Source organism: Nycticebus coucang, chromosome 4 (assembly GCF_027406575.1).
Source record: "Nycticebus coucang isolate mNycCou1 chromosome 4, mNycCou1.pri, whole genome shotgun sequence".
In the NCBI taxonomy this organism is placed as follows: Eukaryota; Metazoa; Chordata; class Mammalia; order Primates; family Lorisidae; genus Nycticebus; species Nycticebus coucang.
The window spans coordinates 140,959,696-140,983,495 of NC_069783.1; the positions used below are offsets into that span (position 1 = coordinate 140,959,696).

General features: G+C 46.3%; 1 protein-coding gene across 4 annotated transcripts in view; it reads left to right on the plus strand.

Moving 5' to 3' along the window:
* Positions 1-23,800, plus strand: part of AP1B1 (adaptor related protein complex 1 subunit beta 1) — a 77,180-nt gene that overhangs the window by 30,571 nt on the left and 22,809 nt on the right. For all 4 annotated transcript variants that reach the window (XM_053587956.1, XM_053587954.1, XM_053587957.1 and 1 more), the window contains 9 exons: positions 5,724-5,786; positions 8,622-8,727; positions 13,879-14,014; positions 14,823-15,068; positions 16,542-16,732; positions 17,731-17,952; positions 21,018-21,138; positions 22,005-22,100; positions 23,127-23,242. In XM_053587956.1, coding sequence (XP_053443931.1) covers positions 5,750-5,786; positions 8,622-8,727; positions 13,879-14,014; positions 14,823-15,068; positions 16,542-16,732; positions 17,731-17,952; positions 21,018-21,138; positions 22,005-22,100; positions 23,127-23,242 — 1,271 coding nt within the window. In that variant the 5' untranslated portion in view covers positions 5,724-5,749. The remainder of the gene's footprint in view (positions 1-5,723; positions 5,787-8,621; positions 8,728-13,878; positions 14,015-14,822; positions 15,069-16,541; positions 16,733-17,730; positions 17,953-21,017; positions 21,139-22,004; positions 22,101-23,126; positions 23,243-23,800) is intronic.

A 23,800-nucleotide genomic window follows, 5' to 3' on the forward strand; every position in this document is an offset into this window, starting at 1 on the left:
TTTTTTTTTTTGTAGAGACAGAGTCTCACTGTACCACCTTTGGTAGAGTGCCGTGGCATCACATGGCTCACAGCAACCTCTAATTCTTGGGCTTACGCGATTCTCTTGCCTCAGCCTCCCGAGTAGCTGGGACTACAGGCGCCGCCTGTCTCACTTTTTTTAATCCCCCAAAAGAGAAGCTTTCCCACCCCTTTCTCCTCCTGGTCAATTGTATACAACACAGATCCGTCTTCAGCAGGTTATATCCTCAGATGTATTGTGCCTGCAGAAGAGGGGAAAACTCCTGCCAGCCTCCTCTGATAGAGAAAAAAGAATTTCTGAGCAGCTCTAAAGTTTGACATCTAATGTAGTTTTGTAGTTTTTGTTTGTTTACTTTTTTTTTTTTTTTTTTTGTAGAGACAGAGTTTCACTTTATGGCCCTTGGTAGAGTGCCATGGCATCATACAGCTCACAGCAACCTCCAACTCCTGGGCTTAAGCGATTCTCTTGCCTCAGCCTCCCGAGTAGCTGGGACTACAGGCGCCCACCACAATGTTTGTTTACTTTTTTTTTTTTTTTTTTGGTAGAGACAGAGTCTCACTTTATGAGTGCCGTGGCGTCACACAGCTCACAGCAACCTCCAACTCCTGGGCTTAAGCAATTCTCTTGCCTCAGGCTCCCGAGCAGCTGGGACCACAGGCGCCTGCCACAATGCCTGGCTATTTTTTGGTTGCAGTTCAGCCGGGGCCGGGCCTGAACCCGCCACCCTCCGTATATGGGGCTGGCGCCTTACCAACTGAGCCACAGGCGCCGCCCTGTTTGTTTACTTTTATTTGTTTGTTTATGTGTTGCTTTCTGTGGTTCTTTGTGGCCTCTTTTTATCCCCTTTTGCCTTCAGTTAGCCTTTTTCTCAAGGTCAGTTTAACCTTGGGAAAGGTATTCTCTTATGTTAGAAACTGTTGCCAGTTACTGTCTCAAGTCTGTGGCTGCTGGAACCATGCAGATCTTCAGATCGTTACTGTATGACAGAAATCCCATTATCTAACTTAGCTGCTCCTTCTCAGAGCTCCAAAAAGAACCTCCAGGTTGGTGAGGTTTTTCTGAGAAAATGGCTTTATGTGTATGCAAAAAAGATTATTTTTAATGCAAGTAAATTCCTATTGGAAACAAATGCTAACTAGTTACGTAACAGAGCTGTCAGAGAGCAGGCTAAGGCTCCCTGGGATTTTCAGTGGCCCCATTTCATTTCTTTCAACAGCTGTCAATTGAACACTCTCCATATGCAGAGCCCTGGGCAAGGCATGAAGGGGAGGGTGAACAAAGCTGTGAGCCGGACCTTCTGCGTCCTCCCTCTGTGGGTCTGTCTAGCAGGAGTCCTCAAACTGCGACCCACAGGCCACTTGAGGCGGTGTGATTGTTTTTGTTCCCGTTTTGTTTTTTTACTTCAAAATAAGAAGAGTGCAATGTGCATAGCAATTTGTTCATAGTTGTTTTTTTTTTTAAACTATAGTCTGGCCCTCCAACGGTCTGAGGGACAGTAAACTGGCCCCCTGTTTAAAAAGTTTGAGACCCCTTCTACAGTCTTGACTTAGGCAGGGAGGACCAGGACCAGTAAGTTTGAGTCCTCACTACAGGACTTGCATCATCACATGTAGCGGTCTCTTCTCTTTCCCACAGCTCTAATAGGAAAGTACCTTCCTCCTCTTTCAACTTTGCAAAGCAAAAGGAAAGTAGAATTCTGTCTTTTTCCTTTATACTGTTGTGTCAGGGAAGCCTTTATTCCTTTGTTCTAATGGGATCAACAAAGGATTTAAGGCAACCCTCAGACAGTATGTATTTGTTTCCCATTGATTACTGTAACAGAATCTATGGGTGTCTCTCAGCTGGAAAATATCCCCAGGGCCGTCCTGCCATAAATACAAAGCTGAACCTGGAAAAATACAGTTGGGCTGGAGAGGAGCTGTGTCAGCTTGGTTTCCAAAAACTATGAAACAGTCTCTGATTCTTCACATCTGTTGCACCAATAACCTTCATCTTGGCCCCATCCCTTGGTAACGAAAGGAGTTGTTAATGAGTTACTTGAGTTCCTTCTATAGAGGCAACAGAAGAGACAAAATGAAGTAAGTTTTCCACATTTAAATGTCTGTTTTGGCTTTGTGGTTTTCTTACCTCGTTAAACTATAGGTAGAATTGGAAGGTTATACTTGAAAGTCTTAAAAGTTTTTGGGGGGCTCAGCGCCTGTGGCTCAAGCAGCTAAGGCACCAGCCACATACACCTGAGCTGGTGGGTTCGAATCCAGGGGCCCACCAAACAACCATGACAGCTACAACCAAAAAATAACCAGGTGTTGTGGCAGGTACCTGTAGTCCCAGCTCCTTGGGAAGTGGAGGCAAGGAAAATCGCTTGACCCCAGGAGTTTGAGGTTGCTGTGAGCCGTGATGCCGCAGGACTCTACCCAGGGCAACAGCTTGAGATTCTATCTCAAAAAAAAAAAAGTTTTTTTGGACTGAGTCCTAAGCTACTATCAGGGATCTGTCCTCCTCCTCAGGAGAGAGAAGCAGCTTTTTTTTTTTTTTTTTTTTGAGACAGAGTCTCACTTTGTCACCCTTGGTAGAGTGCTGCGACGTGACAGCTCACAGTAACCTCAAACTCTTGGACTTAAGTGATTCTCTTGCCTCAGACTCCCAAGTAGCTAAGACTACAGGTGCCTGCCACAACGCCTGGCTATTTTTAGAGATGAGGTCTCACTCTGGCTCAGGCTGGTCTCAAACCTGTGAGTTCAGGCAGTCCACCTGCCTCAGCCTCCCAGAGTGCTAGGATTACAGATGTGAGCCACTGTGCCCGGCTGGAGAAGCAGATTTTCTTTGTTGACAGAGCACAGACACTGATCTCCTAGCCCAGACGTTACAAGCCGTGTGACCTTGGTCAAGTTACCTAAAATCCCTGAGCCTCTTTCCTCATCTGTAAAATGGAGTTAAAAGCAGTTACATTATTGGTAAGACTAAATAAGGTAATATGTGTAAAGCCCCTGCCTTTAGTAGGGGTGTAGTAAATACAAGCTTCTTTTTTTTTGACAGAGTCTTACTTTGTCGCCCTCGAATCCAGCCTAGCCATAGCTTCTTCTTTTTTGGCAGTTTTTGGCAGGGCCGGGTTTGAACCCACCACTTCCAGTATATGGGGCTGGCGCCCTACTCCTTTGAACCATAGGTACGACCCTAGCCATAGCTTCTTAATCTTAGAACAGTGATTTTCAGCCAGTGTGCTGCAAAATTTTTTTAAAATAATTAAATTATTTTCAAAAGAAGTTCAGAACACAGTTAAGTATATTCCTTTTTTAATTTTTTTTATTAACTTAAGTGTGCTGCAGAAGTTTAACTATAGGTTCTAGTGTGCTGTGAGATCAAAAAAAAAAGGTTGAAAAAAAAACCCAAAGTTCAAAATTCATCAGTGATTAAAATAAAATGCATAGCAAAGCACACACAGTAATCCTAAACTTCCCTTTGAATCTGAATAAAATATAAATTTGTTTTATCAGGTATGTTAATTTTACTAATAAATGGCAGGGTCAGGCAGTTTAAAAGAATAGTTAATGTAAATTTATTTGAACATTTTATGTATTAGAAGTACTAGCAATTGGCGGCGCTTGTGGCTCAGTGAGTAGGGTGCCGGTCCCATATGCCGGAGGTGGCGGGTTCAAACCCAGCCCCGGCCAAAAACCACAAAAAAAAAAAAAAGAAGAAGTACTAGCAATAAAGTAATGGAGTAATAGCAAAAAAAAAAAAAAAAAAGGTTGAAAATGGCTCAGCACCTGTAACTCAGCGGTTAGGGCACCAGCCACATACACTGGGGCTGGCGGGTTTAAACCTAGCCCGGGCCTGCTAAACAGTGACAACTACAACAGAAAAAAATAGCAGGGCATTATGGTGGTGCCTGTAGTACCAGGTACTTGGGAGGTTGAGGCAAGAGAATTACTTAAGCCCAAGAGTTGGAGGTTGCTGTGAGCTGTGACAGCACTGTACTCTACTGAGAGTAACATAGTGAGACTCTTTCTAAAAAAGAAAAGGTTGAAAAATACTGTCTTAGAACAATCAAAGAAGCTTTGGCCATGTAGCGGGGTAACTTGGTTCCTGTGTAGCTTATTCTTTCTTTTATGTGTTGGCCAAGAGGAACTATTGAGGCAATACACATAGTAGATGCTCAGCTAAATGTTTGTTGAATGAACAAGGGAGCCTTGGTACTTTCTTTGTCCTATTGCCTTTGATTAGTACTCTATACTGTGAGTTTTGTAATAGGAGATATTCTGAGAGATGCTGTGAGAAAACTGGCCAGACAGAGCTGTGGAATGCTATAGAGTCTGCAGTGTAAAGATTCTAGCCCTCTCCAAAGATGAATAGTGCATGCCACTGTTTCAGAAACTCAGAAGAAATCTTCCTAAGCCTTTTTTTTTTTTTTTTTTGTAGAGACAGAGTCTCACTGTACCGCCCTTGGGTAGAGTGCCATGGCGTCACAAGGCTCACAGCAACCTCTAACTCTTGGGCTTACGCGATTCTCTTGCCTCAGCCTCCCGAGCAGCTGGGACTACAGGCGCCCGCCACAACGCCCGGCTATTTTTTTGTTGCAGTTTGGCCGGGGCTGGGTTTGAACCCGCCACCCTTGGCATATGGGGCCGGCGCCCTACTCACTGAGCCACAGGCGCCTCCCTTCCTAAGCCTTTTAAATTTGGCATTTTACAGGCACATTGACTGTATGGAGTGCAACAGTACTTCCATTATGCCGTGATGAGGTTTTTATTTTTATTTTTTTATTAAATCATAGCTGTGTACATTAACACGATCATGGGGCACCATACGCTGGTTTTATGTACAATTTGAAATATTTTCATCAAACTGGTTAACATAGCCTTCCTGGCATTTTCTTAGTTATTGTGTTAAGACATTTATATTCTACATTTAGTAAGTTTCACATGTACCCTTGTAAGATGCACCGTAGGTGTGGTCCCACCAATTACCCTCCCTCCACCCATCCTCCCCCCGTGATGAGGTTTTTAATGAGTTAACATGTGCAAAGCATTTAGAACAGTGCTACGCAGAATGAGCCCCACAAAGGGGCTTTAACTACAGCTTTTAAGTGCTTTTTAATGTGTGGGCTCTTTCAGAGTGCTTAACCATTCCCTTATTGATGGGTATTAAGTTATTTTCAGTGGCACATTGTGGATAGCGCTGCAGTAAAATCCTTATGCTCTTGTACAGATACTTCTCTGGGAGAGAAGAATTGCTGGGTCAAAAGATAAGCACACTCAAACATTTGATAGATTCCCTAAGAATTTTCTTCCAAAATCTGATCAGCTGGCCAGGTGCGGTGGCTCACTCCTGTAATCCTAGCACTTTGGGAGGCCGAGGTGGTGGATTGCTTGAGCTCAAGAGTTCGAGACCAGCCTCAGCAAAAAGCAAGACCCAGTCTCTACTAAAAAAATAGAAAAACTGAGGGAGAGTATCGCTTGAGCCCAAGAGTTGGAAGTTGCTGTGAGTTATGACAGCACGGCACTCCTTGGGCAACAGCTTGAGACTCTGTCTCAAAAAAAAACTGATCAGCTAGGATTAATAGTTCATTTGCCCAGTATAGAGATAAGCAGCTAACTCCTATACTGCATATGTGCTGGATCCTTCTCCTCTTCATCCTGCACACCATAACTAAAAGTGGAATGGAACACAGCTGAAAGTCACCCATCTCTTCTATCTTGCAGAGTCTGGCCACAAATAAGGGACCAAAATGACTGACTCAAAATATTTCACCACGACCAAGAAAGGTATTGTTTGTTTTATTATGGGCCTTGTCCTGCTTCTCCCCTGCCTGACCCTTCTACTTTGCTTCCTGAGGTAGTGGAGAATAGTGCTGGGGGTGGTGGCCTGGAAGCATGAGGTAAGAATAGCCCTAGGACTTCTTTAACTTGTAGATCCTTAAAAGTGGATTGTTGATGGCATAAGAAATTGATCCTGCCTTTTAGAACTCAGGAAGAGAAGATCATTAGTTCAAGTATGGAAAAAAATCCCTTTTTGTTCCCCATGACTTAAAATAAACATGTTTTTGGCTGGGAAAGGTAGCTAAGACCTAGAATCCCACCATTTTGGGAGGCTGAAGTGGGAGGTTCACTTGAGGCCAGGAGCTCAAGACCAGCCTGGACAACATAGTGAGACCCCTATCTCTATAAAATAAGAAAAATTAACCAGGTACTGGGGATGAGGCAGGAGGATTCCTTGAGCTCAGGAGTTTGAGATTTCAACGAATTGTGATAGCATCATTGCACTTCAGCCTGGGCGACAGAACAAGACAGTCTTTAAAAAAAAAAAAAAAAAAAAATGATTTTTTCCCATTAGGTGAAAAAAAACGCACACTACTATCAGCAGCCTGACATCAGAGAGTGTGTGTGTGTGTGTCATGCATGTGTGTTTGGTACTTATCCACGAGCACCTGTTTTTCAGGGTTATAGCCATAGAGTTTTCATCTTGTTTTTCATTTGACTTTATTATAAACATTTCCAACAGTTCTGAGTCAATATTAAGTCGGTTGAGTTGCTGCACAGAAACTTGCCAAGCTGGGCTAATGTCATTGGGTACATTAGTTGTTTCTACTTTTAAGGAAATGGAGGATGTTGTCATAGCTGACAAATGTGCTTTTTCTTTGTAAGCATCTTTCTGACCAGCCCTTCCTTTCCTTCTTCCTTCCTTCCAAATGAGATTGACACATGCCTGCTGACCGGTTGAAAAGAGTCTGTTGTTGGATCAGCTAAACCAAGACCTGAAGTCTGCCCCTCATTAGGCATTTCTTTTATTAGCCCAGCTGGTTTTCATTGAGCCACTACTATGCATTGGAAGAGATAGAAAGTGTCTGACCCGATACCGTTCAATGTTGAACAGGGAAGACAGGGGTATCCAACCTGTGGCCTCGAGCCGCATGCTGATTTTGTGAGTACTTAGTTTATTTGTGGTGTCAGATATCAATCATGAAAAGTATGCACAGACCTTTTATTTGGCTAGTCAGCTTTCGTTAATATTTGTATTTACTATGTGGCCCACAAAACAATTCTTATTTTTGCAGTGTGTGGTAGAGAAAAAAAAACATTGGGTGCCCTAGTCTGTTAAGGAGTAACCACACCAAAGGGAGATGGGTGTAGGGGGCCATAGAACTCCAAGTGGGGTTAGCCAGATGTGTGTGAGGAAGGAGAGGAAGCAAGGGCTTTGTGATGTATTCAGGAAAGGGAAAGCATCCTGAGGAGTGGGACGTAAGAAGTTGAAGAGAGATACAGGGATCAGTCATGTGGAGCCTGGTGGAAGTGAACTTAGGCCTGAGTGTATTGGAATGTCAGTAGTGGTTTTTTTTTGTTTTTTTTTGTAGAGACAGAGTCTCACTTTATGGCCCTCGGTAGAGTGCCGTGGCCTCACACAGCTCACAGCAACCTCCAACTCCTGGGCTTAAGCGATTCTCTTGCCTCAGCCTCCCGAGTAGCTGGGACTACAGGCGCCCGCCACAACGCCCGGCTATGTCAGTAGTGGTTTTATTGCGGGTTTTCTTTTGGCTAGAGTGTCTGGGGAGAGATTTCTGGGTTTATTACCCTAGTCAAGAGAAAGAGTACAGATAAGGAAATGCATTCAGAGAAGCAAAGTGAGTGTCCAGGTAGGTGCACGCACAGGGATTTAGAACACATGATCAGGACCCACCAGACCTGGTTTTGAATTTGGCCCTGCCATCTGCTAGCTGTGTCAGTTACCAAGCCTCTTACAACCTCCATTTGTTCATCTGCAAAATGGGCGAAAATGCAGAGTTGTTGTAATGATGAAATGAGAAAAAGTATGGGAAAAATTTAATGTGGCACTAGGCTTAGGGGAAGATTCCCGAAGTTAATGTCTGTGCTCCTATCCTGTTATCAGGGTCCTCACTATCTGTCCATGGCGGGGCCTTGAACAATCCCACTTCCTCATTTGCTTTTTCCAGATCATCAAGTTCTTCAGAACAATGTGTTACATGCTAGAAGCCTCATGTATCAAGTGAATTCCCATTTTCAGAGCTCAGCAACCACTTGTGACTCAGGAAGTGAAACCCTGAGCAAGCTGTTTTAACTAGAGGTTCTAGGAAAACAGGAAAAGCCTACAATCGATCAAATCCTGCCCCCTTCCCACAAACCTTAAGTACACACATTCCATCACATTCACCCTTGAGGGCCGTTGCTTGAGGAGAACTTTGCCTTCCTCTGGGTTATTAGCAGTCTGGCTGAGCAGGACTTGCTATCACACTGTTTGTCTCCCTTGTAATCTTTGTAGCTTCCGTCTCTTCAATCCAGCAAGGCCTCCAAACTTCCATCTTGATAATTCCTTTCTTTTTTTTTTTGGCCGGGGCTGGGTTTGAACCTGCCACCTCCGGCATATGGGACCGGCGCCCTACTCCTTGAGCCACAGGCGCCGCCCGATAATTCCTTTCTTAATAGTAATCTCTCACTGTTGCCTGACCACCTGAGGCCAGGGGCCTTAAGCTGCCCTCAGCTGTCAGCACAGGTATCTTACTTCCCTCCCTCCAGTTCTTTTGGGGACAAGGAATTATCCTCTGGCACGGTGGGGAAGGATTGCTTATGCTTGCTTCCTTTTCTTAGGGGAAATCTTCGAGTTGAAGGCCGAGCTCAACAGTGACAAGAAGGAGAAGAAGAAGGAGGCAGTGAAAAAAGTGATTGCATCAATGACTGTGGGCAAAGATGTCAGGTGTGCAGGAGTAGGCTGGGTGGTGGCAGAGCCATCTTACAGGGCAGGGTTTACGTCTCGGGTCCAGTCCATATCTGTCCTTTGTGGTATCTAAGGAGCCATATGTCCCCTTGCCCCTCATGTAGCTCCCTCCATAACCCTCCATTCCTAGCAGGGAGTTTTGTTTACATAGGAATCATGAGCTCAGGTGCTGATGGGTCAGGTGGTAATGGAGTAAGTGACCTGGACTAGCTCAAAAGGCAGTGAGCAATGGAGTCAGTGTGGCATGAGCCCTACCAGAAATTCCAAAGGATTCCTGCCAGTTGGGGAAGAGGACCGAGTGCAGCCAGGTCTTTTAGTTTTTCAAAAGAAAAAAATGGGAAAGCTAGGGCAGCGCCCTAGCTGGTAGAGCGCTGGCCCCATATACCGAGGATGGCGGGTTCGAACCCAGCCCCAGCCAAACTGCAACAAAAATTAGCCGGGCATTGTGGTAGGTGCCTGTAGTCCCAGCTACTCAAGAGGCTGAGGCAAGAGAATCACCTAAGCCCAGGAGTTGGAGGTTGCTGTGAGCTGTGACCCTACAGCACTCTACCAAGGGCAATAAAGAGAGACTCTGTCTCTAAAAAAAGAAAAAATGGGAAAGCTATATTTTTTTCATTTTAAACTTACCTGTTTTTTTTTTTTGTTGTTGTTGTTTGTTTGTTTTTATAAAGTTCATGGAGGGCCGCTGTTTTATTTATTTATTTATTTTTGGTTGGGGCTAGGTTTGAACCCGCCACCTCTGACATATGGGACCGGCGCCTTACTCCTTGAGCCACAGGTGCCGCCAAACTTCCCTGTTTTTAAATGGCCAGATGATATTAAATAAACACTGTGTGGTCTGAGTGAAACACACCACAATTTGTATTTCTCTAATTTGTTGCCAGTTTGCTACATCTGGTTTGCACCTGCTGGCTGGAGCAGATTAGGTACAGAATGGCTGGCACATCTTTGCTGGTGCTTCCCTCTAGGTAGACATTTACCTACCAGGAACATCTGGTAATCTGGCTTGTTTTCCCATCTTTTAAAACCTGTTCAAGGTCTGCCTTCCCTCATCACCCCAGCCTGCTGCCCTGAACTCAACAGCTTTCTGTTCATGTCACTAGTCACTAAATCTAGATTGTTCTCTTATTGTACTGTGTTTGCCTACCTACCAGATTGTAAAGACCCCAGAGACAAGTTGTTTTTTTTTTTTTTTGTAGAGACAGAGTTTCACTTTATGGCCCTTGGTAGAGTGCCGTGGCATCACACAGCTCACAGCAACCTCCAACTCCTGGGCTTAAGCAATTCTCCTGCCTCAGCCTCCCTAGCAGCTGGGACTACAGGCGCCCACCACAACACCCGGCCATTTTCTTGTTGCAGTTTGGCCGGGGCCGGGTTTGAACCCATCACCCTTGGTATTTGGGGCCGGCGCCTTACTGACTGAGCCACAGGTGCGCCCCAGAGACAAGATTTTATAACTACTTAATATTTGCACAGTGTTTGAGAATCTACAGAATACTTTCAGATATGTTTTCTCAGTCGTTTCTTAAAGTTCTCATATTATGGGTAATAAAAGTTTTTTTTTGTTTGTTTTTTTTTTTTGAGACAGAGCCTCAAGCTGTCGCCCTGGGTAGAGTGCTGTGGCATCACAGCTCACAGCAACCTCCAACTCCTGGGCTCAAGCAATTCTCCTGCTTCAGCCTCCCAAGTAGCTGGGACTACAGGCGCCCGCCACAATGCCCGGCTATTTTTTTGGTTGCAGCCATCATTGTTGTTTGGTGGGCCCGGGCTGGATTCGAACCCACCAGCTCAGGTGTATGTGGCTGGTGACTTAGCTGCTTGAGCCACAGGCGCCGAGCCGTAATAGAAGTTTTTACTGACAGAGAAATAAAAGGAAAGAGTAAAATGGCTGCTTATCAGTGACAAGGTTTATGGCAGACCAACAACTCAAGCCTAGCCCTTCTGAAATCCAAATCTAGGCTGTTTTTATCCATACGCTTTGCTTTGTGCCCTCGTGGTTCTCAGCCCTGTGCCTTGTAGCCTGAGTGCTGACATGGAGCAGTTTCCCATTCAGGTCCTGTGGATGGGAAACTGCTTCCCCATGCATTACCCTATCTCATTGCCACCTTCAGCCAGGGACCTCCTGGTAAGGACTCAGGAGAAGCAGCTATGCAGAGACCTGCTGAATACAGAGCAACAAAAGGAACAGACATCTGCTAGAAGATCAGGCCTCCTTTCAAGTTAGATTCCTTCCAAGACAAAGGTGCTCTCCTTCAACTACAGCACTGCTATCACCTCCTCACAGAGGAAACATCTTTGTTCTTCTGTCTCAAAAGAACTTGGTTTGCTGACATGATGAACCCAAAAGATTAAGTCAGGCTCATTGGCAATTCTTCCCCCTCCTCCTTACCCTGCTCCCCACTCCCTATTCTTCCTGTGTATCATCTTCCAAGATGATGCATCCGTTTCAGCTCAGCTGATCTCCTGCCTGTTGGGACTCAGGAAGTTCACTTTGACCATGTTGCCATGGCCTTAACTGTAAATGCACAAGAACTGAGAAGGGAGGTAATAATTCTAGAGATAGAAAATTGATCTTAATCATATTTCACATCTAAATAGGGCCTATGACACAACCATGGGTACCAGGTTGGGAAGGGTTCCACCTAGTAGTCATGAGCACAGGATTTGGAGTCAGACCTGGCTCTTCAGGAAGGTTATTTGACATTTGAACTTCAGTATTGTTTTCTGTGAAATGGGGATAATCCCTAGGCTGCTCGGGGTAGTTAAATAAGATCAAGTATATATAAAAGCCTTAGCACCAAGCCTGGCACATACCAGGTGCTCCATACATGCTGTGCTGGTTCTTAGTGCTAGGGCTGCCCCTTGTAAAAGCAATGTGGTCCATCCCCGCTTTTCTATAGCCTTCCAGAATCAGCAGCCCAATGTGAGAGTTCGTGTTAAGTATCAGCAGAATCATTTTCATTTACTTAGCACCTCCCAGATATCAAACACCAGATATCTTAAGTATGTTATCTCATTTAATTATCATAAGGGTCTGGGCATGGTGGTTCATGCCTATAACCCCAGCACTTTGGAAGCCAAGATGGGAGGATCACTTGAGGCCAGGAATTTGAGACCAGCCTGGGCAACGTAAGATCTCTAAGAAAATTTCTCATCTCTAAGAAAAAAAATTTTTTTTTTTTTTTTTTTTTGTAGAGACAGAGTTTCACTTCATTGCCCTCAGTAGAGTGCTGTGGCGTCACACAGCTCACAGCAACCTCCAACTCCTGGGCTTAGGCGATTCTCCTGCCTCAGCCTCCCGAGTAGCTGGGACTACAGGTGCCCGCCACAATGCCCGGCTATTTTTCTGTTGCAGTTTGGCCAGGGCTGGGCTTGAACCCGCCACCCTCGGTATATGGGGCCGGCCCCCTGCTCACTGAGCCACAGGCGCCGCCCTAAGAAAAATTTTTTTTAATTAATTAGCCGGGCATGAGGGTACATACATATAGTGTCAGCTACTTAGAAGGCTGAGGCTGGAAGATTACTTGAGTCTAAGGTTACAGTGAGCTGTGATCACTCCACTAAGCTCCAGCCTAAGTGACAGAGCAAAACCCTGTCTCTAAAAAAAATAATAACTGGCTGGGGTTCAAATCCAGCCCCAGCCTGCCAAACAACAACGACAACTACAACCAAAAAATAGCTGGGTATCTTCTTGGCGGGCACCTGTAATCCCAGCTACTTCGGAGGCTGAATCAAGAGAATCGCTTAAGCCCAAGAGTTTGAGATTGCTGTGAGCTGCGACGCCACAGCACTCTACCCAGGGCAACATAGTGAGACTCTGTCTCAAAAATAATAATAATAATAATAGTTATTATTATCACAAGGGCCCTGTGAAGTGAGTTTCTGATGCACCTTCCTAGCAAGGAAACTGGGACTCATGATGTCTTAACAGCTAACAGGGCAGCTTTGAGTTTGATGGGCTCCCAAGTTTAATGTTTGAACCATGTGAAAAGATCGGATCTTTTCACAGTGCCCATAGCACAGTGGTTATGGCACCATCCACATACACCAATGCTGGCAGGTTCAAACCCTGGGTCCAGGCCAGTTAAAACAACAATGACAACTGCAACAAAAAATAGCCAGCCGTTGTGGCTGGCGCCTGTAGTCCCAGCTACTTGGGAGGCTGAGGCAAGAGAATCACTTAAGCCCAAGACTTGGAGGGCTTAAGCTGTAAGCTGTGACACCAGGGCGGTCTACTTTTTGAGACATAGTGAGACTGTCTCAAAAAAAAAAAAGGGCAGCGCCTGTGGCTCAGTGAGTAGAGCGATGGCCCCATATCCCGAGGGTGGCGGGTTCAAGCCCAGCCCCGGCCAAACTGCAACAACAAAAAAAATATCTGGGTGTTGTGGTGGGCACCTGAAGTCCTAGTTAGTTGGGAGGTTGAGGCAAGAGAATCATCTAAACCCAGGACCTGGAGTTTGCTGTGAGCTGTGACACCACGGCATTCTACTGAGGGTGACAAAGTGAGACTCTGTCTCTTAGAAAAAAAAAAAAGATCTAAGGACTTTAATTGTTGTTGTTTTATTTTTAGCCGGGGCTAGGTTTGAACCCACCACCTCCGATATATGGGGCCGGCGCCCTACTCCTTGAGCCACAGGCACCACCCTAGGACTTTTCACCCGAAAGGGTGGTGCCTGTAGCTCAAAGTGGCTAAGGCGCCAGCCACATACACCAGAGCTGGTGGGTTCGAATCTGGCCCAGGCCTGCCAAACAATGACAACTACAATCAAAAAATAGCTGGGCGTTGTGGTGGGTGCCTGTAGTCCCAGCTATTCGGGAGGCTGAGGCAAGAGAATCACTTAAGCCCAGGGGTTTGAGGTTGCTGTGAGCTGTGACGCTACAGCACTCTACCCAGGGCTATAGCTTGAGGCTCTGTCTCAAAAATAAAATAAAATAAAATCACCCTTTGGGATTTGGTTTCTACTGGTAGGTGTTCATTGATAGCATAGCATTAATAATACCCTCCCTTTCACTAGGAAGTCCTGTTTATATTCTCTTAGCCACTGTTCCACACCCCCTAACTAGCAGCCTGAAAATCTTCCTCTTCCTTTCTTCAGCCTTCCTCTTGCTAACACCATTTTGACTTTTTAGTGCCCTCTTCCCGGATGTGGTGAACTGTATGCAGACAGACAATCTGGAGCTGAAGAAGCTGGTGTACCTGTACTTGATGAATTATGCTAAGAGTCAGCCTGACATGGCCATTATGGCTGTCAACACCTTTGTGAAGGTGAGTAGGAGCTTGGTGGAAGTGGGGGCATGAGGTGCTCACTGCTTCATCTGTCCTCAATCTCCTGGAGTGGGGCCCTGTGGCCATAATGGAAATAGTGAAGCTCCTTTCTCCCCAACTTTCTTCTTGCCCAGCCTGAGGCCTTTTCCTCCAGCAGAGGGCTCCCTCTCTCTGCAGACAATTGGGTGCTAACTAAAGACTCTACCTAACTCATTCCATGTGAGGTGTTATAAGGGCTGATGATCCCCTCATCACTATGAGGGGAGGCCATCACTATGCACACTTTGCCAGGTCAGGATTCAGCAAATCTATGAAAGCTTCTGTGTTCCCTTTCTACATTTTCTGTCTTCCAGGTTAAAATGTCAGCTCTGTACACCTTTTGAACCTTAGCCCCCTAGCTCTGTCAATGCTCAGATGTGGGAAAATGAGGGTGTCTATTGCCCCAGTGGAAATATTTGAGGGTTGCGGTGCTAGATGGATGTGGGTTTGAATCACAGCTCTGCTGTGTGGCTTTGGGTAATCTCCCACCTTCCTGAGAGCCTCAAACTCCTTACCTGTGAAACAAGGGCCAGTCCTTGTGGGGATCAGAGGAGACAACGTGCACAACCTCTGCACAGTATCTGGCAAATGCTAGGTGCCCGTTACATGGCATTTACTTTTGGTACTATCAGCTGCATTTGGTGGAGATTCCCAAGGCGACTATCTGGTTGCTCAGCCCAGCAGTTCTCAAAGCTGTAGGCCAGGGAGAATTTGAAGCCACTGATGGTTCATTCTGCCCTACCCCCGGCCAATGGCTGGTTCCTCTCAGGATTGTGAGGACCCCAATCCCCTCATTCGAGCGTTGGCTGTGCGGACCATGGGCTGCATCCGTGTTGACAAGATCACAGAGTACCTGTGTGAACCACTCCGGAAGTGCCTGAAGGATGAGGATCCATATGTGCGCAAGACAGCAGCTGTGTGTGTGGCCAAGCTTCATGACATCAATGCCCAATTGGTAGAGGACCAGGGCTTCTTGGACACCCTTAAAGACCTTATCTCTGACTCTAACCCCATGGTAAGCCACTGCCACCTACCTCTGCCACCTTCTGGGTTGCTTGGGAAGACTTAAGCTTGACTCTCCACCAGGCAGTCTCTCATTCCTAGAATTCAGAGCCCTGTCAATTATAACATTTGTTCTTGTGTCTTGTGGTGGTTCATGTATTGTCTTGGGAGTGAGCTAGACCTGGATTCCCATCTCTACCCTCAAGCTTTGTGACCTTGGACAAGCTACCTAACCTTCCATATTCCTCTTTCCTTTATCAGTAAGATGGATCTAATTTCGCATGGCTGGTAGGAGTGCTGTGAAGGTGACATGCCTGACATGGCCTGGCATACAGTAGGTCTGCAATCTATGATAATGCCCTCCTTTCCTTTCCTCCTCTCATTGTTGCACTCTTCTCACCAAGACCATCTGTAAGTTCCAATGTAGAGTGTTCTCCCTTTCCCTATATCTTTGCAAGACCCTAGCAGGTCACCCTTGAAATAGCATAGCCTAGAAGACAGAACATCAAGATGTGCCTGGATGAGGACTCTAAATCACCCATAGTGGTGGCAGTAGTTTGGAGGGCAGTTTTACAGAGGCTATTTGAAGTCAAATGAACAAATCCCTGGGCCCAGCCCTCCCTACTTTGTATCCTACAGAAACGTTGAGCAACTGCCACTGAGTTGCCAGTACATGGCTACTCATGGGCACTGAGTAGCCAGTACATGGATGGGTTATTGGAGCACTGTTCATAACAGGGAAAACATGAAAACAGTGCAGAAACACACTTAAAAAAAGCTGTTCAAGGCCTTGCACAATAATACCAGCACTTAGGGAGGCCAAGTTAGCAGGATTACTTGAAGCCAGGTGTTTAAGACTAGTCTTGGCAATATAGTGAGATGTCATCTCTATAAAAAGTAAAAATTAGATAGGTGTGGTAGCACCCACCTATAGTCCCAGCGGCTTGAGAGGCTGAGGCAAGAAAATCATTTTAGCCCTAGAGTTCAAGGTTACAGTGAGCTATGATCATACCACTGCACTGCAGACTGGGCAATGGAATGAGGCCCTATTTCTATAAAAACCAGCAGCTCTAGTGGAAATGTTGTTGAGGACCCAGAGCTTCACCTGGAAAGCTCCTCTCTTCTCCAGCTCAGGGAGATCTGCAGAAATCTAGCTCTGAGAAGCATAATTGACAAGCACTAAAATGAGGTGTTGTAGCTGGTAGACAGAGGCTGTTGTGTTTAGGTAGCTGGGAATGCTTTCTATTGTCAGACACTTAAAGGCATATCTTTCTTGTTTTTTAAAAATATTTTACTTCCAGTTTGTAGAGGAATCAACAAGGTGAGAACTTGGGGTGGGTTTTGTTATGTGATTTTATACTTTACCTAATACAGTCATATTCCTTTAAGTATCAGCAACCTCTGGGCAGCCAGCATCATTAGCCCCACTGCCCACTGGCCTCTGAGCAGTGCCTTCAGCCTCTGTCCCTTTCACCCTCTCAACCAGGTCGTAGCAAATGCAGTGGCCGCCCTGTCGGAGATCGCTGAGTCTCACCCTAGTAGCAACCTGCTCGACTTGAACCCACAGTCCATTAACAAGCTGCTGACAGCCCTAAATGAGTGCACCGAGTGGGGCCAGATCTTTATTCTGGACTGCTTGGCCAACTATATGCCCAAGGACGACCGGGAGGCCCAGAGGTGAGGAGGCTGCCCCTCCCAGCCCAGCCTGAGGACCCCTAGACCTGGTCCTCAGGGGCCTCTAACCATTAGCTGTGTAACAGGCTTTGGTAGGCTCTTTTCTAGGGCCTTGCCTGCAAACCTTTCTCAGACATACCTTAAGGGAGGCCAGCTGTTTCCCACCTTTACAGAGCCTAGTGATCAGTAGCATTGCCTTAGGCAGTCAGCTGACTGCTGTGGGCACAAGCATGGCTTGACCTGGGAGCTGACAGAAGCCTGAGTCACTTTGGCTGAGTCTAAGGGATGAGTAGCATCAGAGCCACCATTCATTAAATTATCAGTAGGTGCCTGGGGCTCTGCTGGGTGCTTTCTTTACATTAGATAATCTTTAAAGTAGCTGAGGTCCATCACCATTCTCTATTTTACCCATGAGGAAATTCCAGTTTAGTGAAGTTGAGGGAATTGTACATCCAGCTGTGACTCACCTGACTTTTTGGTCTTTAGCAACATTATATTCTGCCCCATTTGAATGCCCTAGCAGTAGATGGAAGGGAGGGAGTTGGTACTTAGGGAGTATTTACTATGTGCCAGGCACTGTGCTCATTTTTTTTTTTTTTAACATGCATTTCACTTAAGCCCCTGGCAACTCAGTGAAATGGGCATCATGTCCATTTAGTAGTTGAAGAAATTGAGGGTCAGTGTGGCGGGGACCTGTAGTCCCAGCTACTCGGGAGGCTGAGGCAAAAGAATCGCTCCAACCCCCAGGAGTTGGAGGTTGCTGTGAGCTGTATGATGCCATGGCACTCTACCAAGGGCCATAAAGTGAGACTCTGTCTCTACAAAAAAAAAAGAAATTGAGAGTCAGAGTGATTTGAACCTGCTTAGGGTCAGTTAGCAGGCAGCAGAACCAGAATCTAAATCTTCCTCCTCTAGAACACTTGCTATTTGGATAACTAAAAACAGGATATTTCCCCTTGTCTGTCTTTCCTGTTTATCCCATTGGAATGGATGGAACCCAGCATCTGTGAGCGGGTCACACCCAGACTCTCCCATGCCAATTCTGCTGTGGTGCTCTCTGCTGTGAAGGTGCTGATGAAATTCGTGGAAATGTTATCTAAGGACCTGGACTACTATGGGACACTGCTCAAGAAGCTGGCTCCACCCCTGGTCACACTGCTATCAGCCGAGCCAGAGCTGCAGTACGTGGCCCTGCGCAACATCAACCTCATTGTACAGAAAAGGTGCTGAAATCATCACACACTTGGGGTGTGCGTCCTTGGGTGAGGCCGAGGATCTTTTGCATAGAAGAGGGACTGAAAGGAAACTGACCTGTCACTATGCAGGAAGTCTTAAAGCATTGCTTAACCCAGGGGTTCTTAATCAGGGGGCAACGTCCATCTCACGGGAACATTTGCCAATGTTTGGAGACGTTTTTGGTTTTCACAACAAGGGGAATGCTACGGGCATCTCGTGGGTAGAGGTCAGGGATTAGTCACTATGCAATAATGCACAGGACACCCTCTTTAACAGGGAACTTTCGAACCCAAAATGTTAACAGTACTGAGGTTAAGAAGCCCTGATTTAACCTAACCAGGAGCAGGCTAGGTGACAGCTGGCTTGGAGCTTCTTAACCCAGATGTTAAATGGCTTCAAAGGCCACAGAGCCCTCCTGAAATGGGGTGGAAGATTATGTGTGTCTGTGTGCATTTTTCCTGGGGACAGAGTCCATGGCTCTAGTTAAATTTTCAGTGGTTGGAGATGCCAAGATAATAAGGAACTGTTAGACTTTATCAGCCACAAGGTCTGGCAGTCATTTTGAATGCCAGGCCCATTTCCCTTCTCCCATGACAGTGACTGCGGCAGTAAATCTCTGCTCCTAAAACAAGGGGTCTGGTCCCATGAGTAGGCTGGAGCTGAAAAACAGTTGCACAATGCTGAATCTGAGGGGTTTTGTGGAAGTATCCTCTCCTTCCTCTGAGGCAGCTCTCAATGAGGGGGCCCTGCAGCCCCGAGGAGTGGGATTGGCCCTCTGAGTTTTCTCCTCCTAGCCTTTTTTTTTTTTTTTGTTAAATCATAGCTGTGTACATTAGTGCAATCAAGGGGTACAATGTGCTGGTTTCATATACAATCTGAAATATTCTCATCAAACTGTTCAACATAGCCTTCATGGCATTTTCTTAGTTATTGTATGTAGACATTTGTATTCTGCCTGTACCCATTCTAGGTGTGGCCCCACCCATAACCCTCCCTCCACCCTAACTTCCCCCCTCATTCCCCTTCCTTGGCCCTTTCCTCATAGTCTTGTGCTATAGTTGGGATATAGCCTTCATGCGAAAGCTATAATTTAGCTTCATAGTAGGGCTGAGTACATTGGATACTTTTTCTTCCATTCCTGAGATACTTTGCTAAGAGGAATATGTTCCAACTCCATCCATGTAAACATGGAAAGAGGTAAAGTCTCCATCTTTCTTTAAGGCCTCCTAGTCTTTTTGGTCAAATGGCTTATTCAGCAATCAGGACTTGGCAGTAGCAACTTACTATTGAGTATTCATATATTACATCAGGCCTGTTGCTCAGAGTGCGGATATACAGAGATGAAGGCCTCTCATGGTCATTCTCTCTTGGACAAGAGCATACTCTCCTTGTCCTCTGGTTCTTAGTATTCCTGGGAGGCTCAGAGATATTGGTTGCATTGGGACATTTGTAAAGGTTTGGGAGGTAAATATTGGAAAGCTTTCTGAGCGTCTAAACCAAGGGATGGAAGTAGGGCTTCCCAATTGCAGTGTGGGTCTTTACACACCGATGTCCTTAATAAGATTTAATGAGGTGTAGTGCCTTGTGGATCCAGATCACTGTAAAGCACTCCCCTGTGCTATATTTAACATGATAAATATTTTAAGTTGTTCATGTCACTGAGATACAACCTGGCCTGGTCCTGATATGCATTTGGGCAGGGCAGCTTTTTCCAAATCCTGATTACAGAAATAATCTTCCTCCTACTCAACCCAGGGTCTCCCTTCTCCCACAGGGCATAACAAAAGCTCCTTGCTTGGCCAGGACCTCCCCACAGTTGTGCGGTGGCACCAAGTACGCAGGTTCCTCCTTTCTGTCTGTCTTGTCCTCTCCCTCCTTTACCATCTGCCCTCATTCCTTTTCCTTCCTCCTTTCTGTTCTGGAAAGGGCATTGGAGTAGTAGTCAGGGGTGATGACTCATCTTAGTCCCGTCCTTATTAGCATTAGCCGTGTGACCTAGTACAAGCCTCTCAACCCCTGAAGTTTCCTTAGTCTTCTAAGGAAGACTTATCTAAGAAAAACACAGTGGGTGGTGTCAGTTCAGGGCAGAAGGGTGTTGCTTTTGAGGGAGAAGCAGTGATACACATGAAAGTGCTCTTCTGGTGACAGTCCCTGCCCAGCAAGTGCCTTCTCTGAGGTAGGCATCATTCATGCTAGAGGCTTCATGTCTAACTCTCACCCACAGGCCTGTTATGTAGGTGTCTGTGTCAGGGTCCCCAAGTCCCCCCACCCCGCCCCAAACGTTCAGAGATTCATCAGTAAGACAGGACTCAGCACATAGTGGTACTCACTGCTTAGATTTATTAGAGGAATGTCATAAGGATACACGGTTGGATCTTAAGGGAGAAAGAGAACGATAGGAGTAATTTCTGGGAGACTTCCTTATGTTACCTCCTCCTCCAGCAATAAAATGCAACAACATATGTATGTTTCTGCCCCAAGAAGCTGTTTGAGACTGACCGCCCAAGATTTGTACTGGGGGTACCTACCAAAATTCCAGATTGTTAGAAGAAAAGCAGATGTCTATCATAAACCTTAGTGTTTGTACAAATAGTATGGGCATAATTAATCACTTTTATCAGTTAGGGATCAGGGAGAGCACTCTCAGAATCTGAGTTCCCACGTGCTAGGCCTTTCAAAGGTTTCTTTTCTTCACAGTGTCATTCCCATTTCATGGGTGAGGAAACAGAGACCTCAGGTCATAAGCTAGAATTGGAACCAAGATCTGATTCTCAGGCTTGTCACATGGAGCCTGCTGCCTCTTAGATGTGAACTTGTCTTGCTATTATTCCCTCTCCCCTTTCTGTGATACGGTGAGACACACAGTAGCCAGCCAGAACCTTGCTCAAGCTGATAAGTGGCCCTCTGTCCAGGAATTTGCAACTAAGGCAGTGACTTCATAGACATTAGACTCTACTTCAGACTCCAGAAATGTCTCAGCAAATGTGGAGGGGTTTTCTCATAGGGCTTAAACTTTGCTTTTTGCTCTCTGGGCATCTTGCCCTACCACCAGGCCTGAGATCCTGAAACATGAGATGAAGGTCTTCTTTGTGAAGTATAATGACCCCATCTACGTGAAGCTGGAGAAGCTAGACATCATGATCCGCCTGGCCTCCCAGGCCAACATTGCCCAGGTCAGCAGAGCATGGTGGTCAGGGCATGGGTTTTGGTGTTGGACAGCTCTGCCACCAACGAGCTGTGGTTTCTGGGCAACCTGATGAGTGTAACTTCTAAGTTCATTTCATGCACGGGCCTGGGCTTAGTAAGCAAGTAAAAGAACTGATGTTTTTGTTACTAAAGAATGTTTTTGAGCTGGGCATGGTGGCTCATGCCTATAATTCCAGCACCTGGGAGGCCAAGGCGGGTGTATTGCCTGAGCTCACAGGTTCGAGACCAGCCTGAGCCAGAGCAAGACCTTGTCTCTAAAAATAGCTAGGCGTTGGCAGGCACCTATAGTCCCAGCTACTTGGGAGACTGAGGTAGGAAAATCACTTGAGCCCAAGAGTTTGAGGTTGCTGTGAGCTGTGATTCTACAGCTCTCTACCAAGGGTGACAAAGTGAGACTCTGACTCAAAAAAAGGGGTGGGGGGGGCGGCGCCTGTGGCTCAAGGAGTAGGGCGTTGGCCCCATATACCGGAGGTGGTGGGTTCAAACCCAGCCCCCGACAAAAACTGCAAAAAAAAAAAAAAAAGAAAGATTGTTTTTAAGGTAAGGAGGTGGGGCTAGCAAAAAATAAGAAGAATTTCTCCCTCTATTACCTGTCATCCATCTATTAAAAAGTGGTAGTTGGCTGTGTAAGCTTAATCAACCTAAAACAAGGATTGTATAGCCTTGCTTTCTTTTGGGGGCACCTGACAGCTCTCTCTCTCCCTTGGGCTTTCTACCTTGAACAGGAGGCAGAATCCTATTTCCCAGGGCTGTTCTAAGAGATCAGAACAGATCAGATCTGTTCTGCCCCATCAGATCTTCCTGAACCCCTTCTTCTCTGTCTGGGCCATAGGTGTTGGCAGAGCTAAAGGAGTACGCGACAGAAGTGGATGTGGATTTTGTACGGAAGGCTGTGCGGGCCATTGGCCGCTGTGCCATCAAGGTGGAGGTGAGGTTCTAGTACTCTATCCTCAGCTGGGGAGGGAAAGGGAGCCAAAAGCAGGAAACCAGTCTGATTCTAGCAGAATCTACAGCTGCTTGTCTTTCAGGAGGACCTAAGTGTCAGGACTAGAGTCTCCTGGGCACCCACACTGTTCAGATCCATTTGTCTCCTTTTTACTCTATAGTCTTCTTTAGGTCTTTGACTTGCTGCAGATTACATTAACCCATCATAATTATGGTTTACCTGCAGTATTAGCTAAGATGCTGGGGCAGCCGTAAGCTAGTGGTGGCCCTGGTAGACTTAGCTTTCGCTTCACAGAGCATGCTCAGGGGCTCTGCCTGTTGCATGTCAGCTACACATGTGCCTCTTTGTCCCAAGCTTCCCAGGGCTACTCCAGATGCCAGTGTCCTGGCATTTCATCCCCTGCTATTCTCTCTGCTAGTGGAGATGTTCTTTGACCACTGAGCCAGACTCACCTTAAATGGGTCCACTGGTGGCTGGAGGATCCTGAGACAGTATCCAGGGTCACCCACAACCCAGACCCTTGGGGCTTTTTCCCCTTGGTACCTGCGATGGTGGTTTGGCCATCCTGAGAAATCTCCCCAACCAAGTCAATAGCACAGTTTGTGGGAATAAAGGTGGAAGAGCTGGTCCAAGCAGAGACTGTTTAAATGTTTTTGGTCACAAGAGCCCATTTTATGAACAAATGAAAAGGCAGGGGTGTGGGGGGGGGTGGAATTACTTACCCAGCTGCCCTGGAGAAGCTCCAGGGATCCTTCCCACCCTCAGGAACTCTACTTCTGGCTTGTTCTCAGTTTCATTCTGTCTCCCTGTGTCCCTTCCAACCCAGGGGCATCATTTAGCACTGGTCTTCCCCACTATTACCTGAAGAGCAGGTTTTCATGTTACGCTCTGATGAAAAAGGTGGGTGAGGAGTGACTTGGAGCTCCTGGCCAAGGCGCTGTCATCAGAGGCACTATTGGAGACAGGGTATAGCGACCTTGCCCACACTCTCTTCTTCTTCCCACACAGCAATCTGCAGAGCGCTGTGTGAGCACGCTGCTCGATCTCATCCAGACCAAGGTCAACTACGTGGTCCAGGAAGCCATAGTGGTTATTAAGGATATCTTCCGCAAGTACCCCAACAAGTATGTGCCCACCCCTCCCAGGGAGAGGATGATCTAGCTCTGCTTGAGGATGAGGTTGGTGGGGAAGAAAAAGGAGTTTCTGGCTGGGTGTGGTAACTCACACCTCTAATCCCAACACTCTGGGAAGCCAAGGCAGGTGGATTGCTTGAGCTCAGGAGTTCAAGACCAGCCTGAGCAAGAGCGAGACCCCATCTCTACTAAAAATAGAACAGCTACCGAAGCATTGTGGCAGGTGCCTGTAGTCCCAGCTACTCAGGAGGCTGAGGCAAGAGGATCACCTGAAGCCCTAAAGTTTGAGGTTGCTGTGAGCTATGATGCCATAGCACTCTACCGAGAGTGATGAAGTAAGACTGCCTCAAACAAAAAAAGAAAAAAGAAGGAGGTTCTTGCCTCTCTTATTTCTATGCCACAAACAGCATTTTCAAAAGAAATCCTTTGCTTTTTCTTATTTCCCCTAAGCTATCTCTTCTCTGATCCCAGGGCCGAAATAAGAGCTAAAATGTAACAATTAAAAACTCAAACCCCCTTTACTCACCACTTCTTGCAGCCTTGTGGAAC